The sequence below is a fragment of the Nesoenas mayeri genome (assembly GCF_963082525.1).
Source record: "Nesoenas mayeri genome assembly, chromosome: 31".
Lineage (NCBI taxonomy): Eukaryota > Metazoa > Chordata > Aves > Columbiformes > Columbidae > Nesoenas > Nesoenas mayeri.
The window spans coordinates 1,034,749-1,044,332 of record NC_137567.1 but is presented as its reverse complement, the minus strand read 5'-3'; the positions used below and the strand labels follow the sequence as shown (position 1 = coordinate 1,044,332).

At 60.5% G+C, this 9,584-nt stretch overlaps 2 protein-coding genes across 2 annotated transcripts in view; both read left to right on the top strand.

The window, feature by feature from the left end:
- Positions 1–5,085: 5,085 nt before the first annotated feature.
- Positions 5,086–9,584, top strand: part of LOC308051055 (histone-arginine methyltransferase CARM1-like) — a gene marked incomplete at its 5' end in the record, with an annotated part of 12,305 nt that continues 7,806 nt past the window's right edge. The window contains 1 exon segment of the mRNA XM_080361331.1: positions 5,086–5,230. Within this exon segment, the coding sequence (XP_080217457.1) occupies positions 5,086–5,230 (145 nt within the window).
- LOC308051109 (histone-arginine methyltransferase CARM1-like) lies at positions 5,657–9,576 on the top strand (the record flags this gene model as incomplete). The annotated part of the gene is given in 11 exon segments (XM_080361410.1): positions 5,657–5,675; positions 6,852–6,889; positions 6,892–6,979; positions 7,062–7,168; positions 7,250–7,354; positions 8,181–8,228; positions 8,230–8,292; positions 8,372–8,549; positions 9,157–9,247; positions 9,359–9,440; positions 9,526–9,576. Coding segments are annotated over 11 exon segments (870 nt in total), but the record flags the coding sequence as incomplete, so codon positions are not given.

Below are 9,584 nucleotides of genomic sequence, written 5' to 3'. Positions count from 1 at the left end.
CAGTGGATCCCGCCCCTCGCTGTTGGCTCCGCCCCCTCCAGCAGGCCCCCGGCGGAGGTTACGGGGGTGACCGCGGCGAACGCCTGAGGCGGGAATCCCTTCCCCGTGCATTCTCCTCGCTGATTGGCTCATCCCTCCCGCGCCTCATTTCTTAGCCTCTCATTGGTCAGCCCGGACCCAGGGCCCGCCCTCCTCGCGTGTCGCCTCGGCCCGTGAGGGGAGCGGGGCTCCCACAATGCACCGCGCTGGGGCCGGGGGCGCTTCGGGGCCGTCCTGGGGCAGGTTTGGGGGGACCCCGAGGCACAATTGGGACGTTAATTACAGATTTCAGCGGTCAGGGGCAGATTTCGGTTGTTAGCTGCGGATTTGGGGACCCCTGGGGCAGGTTTGGGGGATCCCTGAGCAAATTTACCCCCTTAGGTGCAGATTTGGGGGCCCCTGGGGCACATTTAGGGACCCCTGGGGCACATTTTGGGGATCCATGGGCAAATTTACCTGCTTAGGTGCGGACTTGGGGACCCCTGTGTAACATTTGGGGACCCCTGGGGCACATTTGGGGGATCCCTGAGCAAATTTACCCCCTTAGGTGCAGATTTGGGGACCCATGGGGCACATTTGGAGACCCCTGGGGCACATTTTGGGGATCCATGGGCAAATTTACCCCCTTAGGTGCAGATTTGAGGACCCCTGGGGCACATTTAGGGACCCCTGGGGCACATTTGGGGACCCCTGGGGCACATTTTGGGGGATCCATGGGCAAATTTACCCCCTTAGGTGCGGATTTGGGGACCCTGGGGCACATTTGGGGACCCCTGGGGCACATTTGGGGGATCTATGGGCAAATTTACCCCCTTAGGTGTGGCTTTGGGGACCCCTGGGGTACATTTGGGGGATCCCTGAGCAAATTTACCCACTTAGGTGCAGATTTGGGGACCCTGGGGCACATTTGGGGACCCCTGGGGCACATTTGGGGGATCCCTGAGCAAATTTACCCACTTAGGTGCAGATTTGGGGACCCCTGGGGCAGACTTGTGGACCCCTGGGACACATTTGGGGCAGATTTAAGTATTTAGGTGCAGTTTTGGGGGCAGATTTAAGTATTTAGGTGCAGTTTCGGGGCCCCTGTGAGCCACATCGCGATGCGGACCCACCAACCATCCCCACTCCATCCGCTCCAGGTGAGACTCCCATTGGCCACCGCTGCCTCGTTACACCCCTTAATTACACCATTGCGCTAATTGGGGCGCAACCCCCAGGGGTTGTACCACAGGAGCCGCTTTCCCACCAGCTGTTGTTGGGTGGGAAAACCCTTTTTATTTGCGCAATGGGGGATAAAACCAACGCGGCAACTCGCTCATTTCCTTCCTGGGTGATGAAACTTCATTTTCAGCAAAATCCCTTTTTCCTTCTTCTTTTTATTTATTTTGCTTTCGCAGCCTGTGGTGTCACCGGCACCGATCCCGACCCGATCATTAGAGCAAAGGGAAGAAGATGCGGCGGGAGCTGCTTCTCGTCCTCCTCGCAGGTACCTCCTCGCTGCTTCTTTTGGGGGCGTTTTGCCCGGATTTGGCTCAACTGGCGCGTGCGGATCGTTGGGCTGAGCCCCATAGTCTGAGCTTAAACAAAACCAAGCGCCGGGTCCTGCGATATATTCGTTAACAATTTGGATGAGGGAATAGAGTGGCTGTCACCCAGTTTGCTGGTGACACCGAGCTGGAGCAGTGGTGACACTGGGAGCTGAGCTGCCATCAGAGACCTGGACAGGCTGGGGAGGAGAAATTCAATGAAACAGAACAAGTGTAGAGTGTTGATGTGGGCAGGAACAGCCCCAGGGTCCAGTATAGGTTGGGAAATTCCATATTAGAGAGCAGCGTAGGGGAAAGGGAGCTGGAGGTCCTGGGGACAGCAGGGTGACCATGAGCCAGCACTGGGCCCTTGTGGCCAGGAAGCCAGTGGGACCTGGAGGGGGATAGAAGGGGGTGGTCAGTGGGTCAGAGAGGTTCTCCTGCCCCTCTGCTCTGCCCTTTAGTTCAGATACTATCAGGATATACTTGGGGAGCATATATATATCCATATATATCATATATAGAGCCATAACACCCTGAGAACGCCCCATCTCGTCTGATCTGGGAAGCTAAGCAGGGTTGGGCCCGGTCAGCGCTTGGATGGGAGACCAGTGGTACCTGGGATAGATTAGAAGGGGGTGGTCAGTAGGTGAGAGAGGTTCTCCTGGCCCTCTGCTCTGCCCTTTAGTTCAGATACTATCAGGAAATACATGGGAAACATATATATATACATATATATATATATATATATATATAGCCATAGCACGCTGAGAACACCCCATCTCGTCTGATCTGGGAAGCTAAGCAGGGTCGGGCCCTGGGGCGTTTTTTGGGCTCAAATTTGCACCTTTTTGTGCTCAAATTTTCATCCTTTTTGCGCTCAAATTTTCCTCTTTTTAGCGCTCAAATTCGCATCTTGTTGCGCCCAAATTCCCATCTTTTTTGCACCCAAATTCCCACCTTTTTCCTCTCAAATTTCCCTCTTTGCCGGGGATGCGTTACGGTCACCTTGATGATTTCAGGCTGTTTTCCACCCAAAATGCTTCCGCGATTGCTTCCTGTCTCTTTTCCGCAGGCGCCGCCGCGTCCCCGTCGCTGCCCCCGCCCTTGGGGCTCCTCACCCGCCGCGCCCCCCCCACCGTCACCTGCTTGTCCCCGCGCCGCTTCGCCGGCGCCGCCTTCGACCTGCTTGTCGCCGACACGCCGGTGCGCAGCGTTTCGGCCCCGCCGGGGCGGCACGACGTTCAGTTCGTCCTGGACGGCACCGTCACCGCCTGGTGCTACCGGTGCCGCTACCGCCACCGCAACGGCAGCGCCTGGGAGATGTCAGCGCCGAGCGCGGAGATCGCGGTGACCGGTGCGGTGACCGGTGCGGTGACGCACTGGGCGACCCAGGGAGGGGGGGAACCGGTTCGTCCCGTTGACCCAAACGTGGCGTTTTTCCCCCCAGATTTGAGTGACGGCGGCTGCGACCCCCCAACCGCCCCTCCGCCCACCCCTGACGCTCTGCGGCAAGGTAGCAGCACCGTGACCCCCCCCAGCACCGCGGCAGCGCCGGGGACATGTCCCCGGTGACGCCTTGCCATCTCATCCATTCTAGATAGTTCCTGGATCGCGGCGGTTGCCGTCGGCGCGGCCGCGCTGGTGCTGCTGGTGCTGGCAGTGGCCGCGGTGGCCTGGCGAGGTGCGGGGGGGTCACCGGGGGGTTGTGGTTTGGGGGGAACCGGGTTTATGGCACCGCCGGGTCCCCCCCGGTGTCGCCTGTAAAGAGGTGGGAGCAGCCGGAGCCGGCACCTCCGCAGCAAAACCACCCCCTAGGACCCCCCAGAATCCTCTGGGACCCCCCCAGGACCCCTCCAAATCCCCCGGGACACCCCCAAAACCCCCCGGTACCCCCAGTTGCGCTGCCACCGGTTTTCTCTCCTCAGGCACCACGCATTGTGCCGGACGGAATCGTGGGTCCCCCGCACCGGTAAGGCCGGACCCTCCCAAACCCCCCGAAAAGCACCCCCAATGCCCCCAAACCGTCCCTATTGTTCCCGGCAGAGTTTGGCCATGACAGCGGCACCCGCGGCGTCACCGCATTGAGCTGGGGGTCCCTGCGCCCCAACCGGGGGCAGTTACGGCGTTGCTGGTTCACCCCCCCGGCCAGAATGGCCCCGGTGGCACCGGCACAGCACCGGTGTCCCCCCCATAAAGGACATTTCTCTTCGTCCTGAACCGCGGCAGCTGCGCCGGAGCCGGTGACAATAAAGGTGTTTGGTGCCGGTGCTCGTGGTCCCCACTCCTGATCCTGGTCCCAGTTCTGATCTTGTTCCCAGTCCAGTTCCTGCTCCTGATCTCAGTTCCCATTCCTGATCCCAGTCCCAGTCCTGGTCCCATTCCCAGTCCTGGTCCCATTCCCAGTCCTTTTTCCCAGTCCCGATGGTTTTCCCAGTCCTGTCTCCTGTTCCCAGTCCCATTTCTCAGTCCAAATCCCATTTCCCAGTCCCATTCCTGCTCCATTCCCAGTCCCTTCTCCCAGTCCCATTCCCGTTCCCAGTCCTGATCCCATTCCCAGCCCTTTTTCCCAGTCTTGTTCCCAATCCCATTCCCAGTCCCAATCCCATTTCCAGTCCCATTCCTATTCCTTTTTCCCACTCCCATTCCCAGTCTCGTTCCCATTCCCAGTCCTTTTTCCCAGTCTTGTTTCAAATCCAAATCCCAGTCCCAATCCCACTTCCATTCCCAGTCTTGTTGCCATTCCCAGTCTTGTTCCCAGTCCCATTTCCATTCCCAGTCCTGTTCCCAGTCCCGTTCCCATTCCCAGTCCTTTTTCTCAGTCCCATTCCCAGCCCTGTTTCCAGTCCTTTTTCCCAGTCCCGATCTCATTCCCAGTCCTTTTTCTCAATCCCATTCCCAGTCCTGTTTCCATTCCCAGTCCCATTCCCACTCCTTTTTCCCAGTCCCGTTTCCATTCCCAATCCCATTCCCAGTCCCATTTCCATTCCCAGTCCCATTCCCAGTCCCGATCCCATTCCCAGTCCTTTTTCCCAATCCCATTCCCAATCCCATTCCCAGTCCTTTTTCCCAGTCCCATTTCCATTCCCGTTTCCATTCCCAGTCCCGATCCCATTCCCAGTCCTTTTTCCCAGTCCCATTTCCATTCCCGTTTCCATTCCCAGTCCCGATCCCATTCCCAGTCCTTTTTCCCAGTCCCATTTCCATTCCCGTTTCCATTCCCAGTCCCGATCCCATTCCCAGTCCTTTTTCTCAATCCCATTCCCAGCCCTGTTTCCATTCCCGATCCCATTCCCGATCCCATTCCCAGTCCCATTCCCAGTCCCGATCCCATTCCCAGTCCTGTTTCCCAGTCCCGATCCCACTCCCATTCCCGATCCCATTCCCAGTCCCGATCCCATTCCCAGTCCCGCTCGCGCGACCTCCCGCCCGCCAGGTGTCGCTGCGTCCCGGCGCGGGGGGGCGTGTCCCGGCGCTGGGCGTGGCCCGGGGGGCGTGGCCCGGGGGCGGCGGCGCCAAGATGGCCGCGGTGTCGGTGTTCGCCGGCGTGCGGCTGCTCACCATCGGGGACGCCAACGGCGAGATCCAGCGGCACCAGGAGCAGCAGCCGCTGCGCCTCGAGGTCCGCACGGGGCCCGACAGCGCCGGGCTGGCGCTCTACGGCCGTGAGTGCACCCGGGCGGGGACGCGGGCACCGGGGTGTGGGGACACTGGGGGGTGTGGGGACATTAGGGAGTGTGGGGATATAGGGGGATGTGGGGATGGGGGGGATGTGGGGACATTAGGGAGTGTGGGGATATAGGGGGGTGTGGGGATATAGGGGGTGTGGGGACATTAGGGGGGTGTGGGGATATAGGGGGGTGTGGGGATATAGGGGGGTGTGGGGATATAGGGGGGTGTGGGGATAGGGGGGATGTGGGGATATTAGGGGGTGTGGGGACACTAGGGGGTGTGGGGACATTAGGGGGTGTGGGGGTAGGGGGGATGTGGGGACACTAGGGGGTGTGGGGACATTAGGGGGTGTGGGGATAAGGGGGATGTGGGGACACTAGGGGGTGATAGGGATATGGGGGGGTGTGGGGATAGGGGGCATGTGGGATATAGAGGGGAGTGGGGACATGGAGGGGCAAATGGAGATATGAGGGGTGTGGGGATACAGGGGATGTGGGGACATTGTGGGAATGATGGGGATATAGGGGGGTGTGGGGATATGGGGGGATGTGGGGACATTGGGGCTGTGGGGATACGGGGGATGTGGGGACATTGTGGGGGTGATGGGGATATGGGGGGATGTGGGGATAGGGGGGTGTGGGGACATTAGTGGGTGATGGGGATATAGGGGGGAGTGGGGACATGGGGGGGCGAATGGAGATATGGGGGGGTGGGGCGATATGGGGGGTGTGGGGACATTAGGGGATGTGGGGGGGGAATGGGGACGTGGGGGGGAATGGGGACACGGGGGGGCACGGTGATATAGGGGGGAATGGGGATATGGGGAGGGAATGGGGACATGGGGGGGCATAGGGATATGGGGGAAATGGGGATATGGGGAGGGAATGGGGACACGGGGGGTCGTGGGGACATGAGGGGTGAATGGGGGCATGGGAGGGAAATGGGGGTGTGTGGGGTATGGGGATACGGGGGGAAGTGGGGACATGGGGGGGTGAATGGGGATATGGGGGGGGGTGGGGATATGGGGGATGAATGGGGACATGGTGGGGCTGGGGGATGTGGGGACATTGAGGGGGGAATGGGGACATTGTGGGGATGTGGGGACATGGGGGTCGTGGGTTCAGGGTGGATAGGGGGGCTCGTGGGGGAGCAGAATGGGGGCCCTGGGGGGGCTCTGGGGGTGTGTGGGGCCAGGGCTGGTTTGGGGGTTCAAGACTTGTGGGGCCGGGCTGTGTGGGGGGGTCGCTGCTGGGGGTCCCTTTGTCCTCGCCCAACCACCCCTTGGATTTTTCACTATTTTTGGAGCTTTCCTCCATTTTTCCCAAATCCACCAGAGTCCTCCCCCCATCCCCCCCCCCCCCCCTCCCCGTCACTGACCTGCCTAATTAATTTCCACAACTAATTAACACACGGGCAGGGGGGGTCGACTGAGCCACTTGGGGGAAACTGAGGAGCATGGTGCTCGTGGCGCTTTGTTTTTAGCCCCCCTCAACACCCCAAATCCAATTTTTAAGCCAATTCCCGTGCCAAAGACGGCAGTTATTTCTTCTTTTTGGGGACCCCGGTGACACTGCCCCCCCCGTCCCCATCACCGCGTGTGTGTCCCCCCCCCAGATGAAGACGTCTGCGTGTTCAAATGCTCTGTGTGCCGCTAGAGACCGAGTGCAGCCGCGTGGGCAAACAGTCCTTCATCGTCACCCTGGGCTGCAACAGCGTCCTGCTGCAGTTCGCCACCCCCACCGGTGCGTCCCCAACCCCCCCTCGGTGTCCCCGACCCCCCCTCGGTGTCCCCAGCACCCCCTAAAACCCCCTTTCCCCCCCCAGATTTCTGCTCCTTCTACAACATCCTCAAAAACTGCCGCGGCCACAACACGGAGCGCTCGGTGTTCAGCGAACGCACCGAGGAGTCCTCGGCCGTCCAGTATTTCCAGGTACAACCGCGACCCCCCCGGGGGTGTCCCCACGGTGTCCCCACCCCCCCGGTGACACCGCTGTCCCCTCTGCCCCCCCAGTTCTACGGGTACCTGTCGCAGCAGCAGAACATGATGCAGGACTACGTGCGCACCGGCACCTACCAGCGCGCCATCCTGCAGAACCACAGCGACTTCAAGGACAAGGTCGGCGCCGCCGAACCCCCCGAATTCGCCTCGTTTCGGTGACATTTTCCCAATTTGGGGGTGACATTTTCATTATTTGGGTGAAATTTCCTTGGTTTTGTTGGAATTTTCCTCGTTTCGGTGCAATTCGCTGTGTTTTGGTGCAATATTCCCCGCAGATCGTGCTGGACGTTGAATGCAGCTCTGGGCTCCATTGTCACCCTGTGTCCCCCCCATGTCACCCCGTGCCCCCCCTGTTTGTCCCCCAAGATCGTGCTGGACATCAAATGCAGCTCCAGGATCCATTGTCACCCATTGTCCCCCGTTCTGTCCCTGCAGATCGTGCTGGACGTCGGCTGCGGCTCCGGGATCCATTGTCCCCCCATGTCCCCCTGTTTTGTCCCCCCAGATTGCGCTGGACATCTAATGCAGCTCCGGGCTCCATTGTCACCCTCTGTCCCCCCCATGTCCCCCCTGTTTGTCCCCCCAGATGGTGCTGGGCGTCCAATGTGGCTCCGGGATCCATTGTCACCCCGTGTCCCCCATTCTGTCCCCATAGATCGTGCTGGATGTCGGCTGCGGCTCCGGGATCCATTGTCACCCTGTGTCCCCCCCATGTCCCCTCTGTTTGCCCCCCTAGATGGTGCTGGGCGTCCAGTGTGGCTCTGGGATCCATTGTCACCCCGTGTCCCCCTGTTTGTCCCCGCAGATCGTGCTGGACGTCGGCTGCGGCTCCGGGATCCATTGTCACCCCGTGTCCCCCTGTTTGTCCCCACAGATCGTGCTGGACATCTAATGCAGCTCCAGGATCCATTGTCACCCCGTGTCCCCCTGTTTGTCCCCGCAGATCGTGCTGGACGTCGGCTGCGGCTCCGGGATCCTCTCGTTCTTCGCAGGCGCAGGCCGGCGCGCGCAAGATCTACGCGGTGGAAGCCAGCACCATGGCGCAGCACGCCGAGGTCTCCCCCTCCCCTCCCCCCCCCGCCCCGGACCCCCCCCTTTTTGTCCCCCCATAAACTTTGGGGCGCTCTCGCGCAGGTTTTGGTGAAGAGCAACAACCTGACGGAGCGGATCGTGGTGGTGCCGGGGAAGGTGGAGGAGGTGGCGCTGCCCGAGCAGGTCGACATCATCATCTCCGAGCCCATGGGCTACATGCTGTTCAACGAGAGGATGCTGGAGAGCTACCTGCACGCCAAGAAGTACCTGAAACCCAGCGGTGAGCACGGGGGGGTCCCCAGTGTCCCCCAGTAACCACCAGTGTCACCCGGTGTCACCCGGTGTCCCCCGGTGTTCCCCAGTGTCCCCTTTTCCTCTTGGGATGTGGATCCGACATCATTAGAAAAGTCATTTTTTGGGGGGGGGATTTGGGGTCTAAAAGCATCTGAGACCTGGGCGGGGGGGGTCACTGTCACCATGGGGGGGTCACCAGTGTCCCCCAGTGTCCCCCAGTGTCCCCCAGTGTTCCCCAGTGTCCCCTTTTCCTCCTGGGACGTGGATGCAATATCTTGAGAAAAGTCATTTCTTGGGTGGGGATTTGGGGTCTAAAAGTACCTGAGACCTGGGGGGGGGGTCATTGTCACCATGGGGGGGTCCACCATTGTCCCCCAGTACCCCCCATTGTCCCCCAGTGTCCCCCAGTGTCCCCTTTCCCTCCCAGCAACCCCCTTTCCCCCCATTCCCACGACCCGTTGCGGGGGGGGCGGCCGCTTTTTGGGTCCAAACGCCAATTCCTGGTGTCCTGGGGGGGGCTTTTTCCCACTCAGGGAGGAGGCTGGGACCCCCATTCCCCCCCCCCCCCCAAAATGTGTGTGTCCCCCCACCAGGAAACATGTTCCCCACGATCGGCGACGTGCACCTGGCGCCGTTCACCGACGAGCAGCTCTACATGGAGCAGTTCACCAAAGCCAATTTCTGGTGAGTTTTGGGGTTTGGGGGGGGCACAACCCCCACCCCGGGGGGGTCCTGAAGCTGCTGTGTGTGTGTGTGTCCCCAATTTACCTTTAATGGTGTGTGTCCCCCCCCCAGGTACCAACCGTCCTTCCACGGCGTCGACCTCTCGGCGCTTCGCGGCGCCGCCGTCGATGAGTATTTCCGGCAGCCCGTGGTGGTGAGTGACCCCCCCCGGGGAAAAATGGGGGGTCCCAGCCATTGTGGGGGGGTCCCAACATTGCCCCCCCCCCTTTATTCCCCAGGACACCTTCGATATCCGGATTTTAATGGCCAAATCCGTCAAATACACCGTGAATTTCTT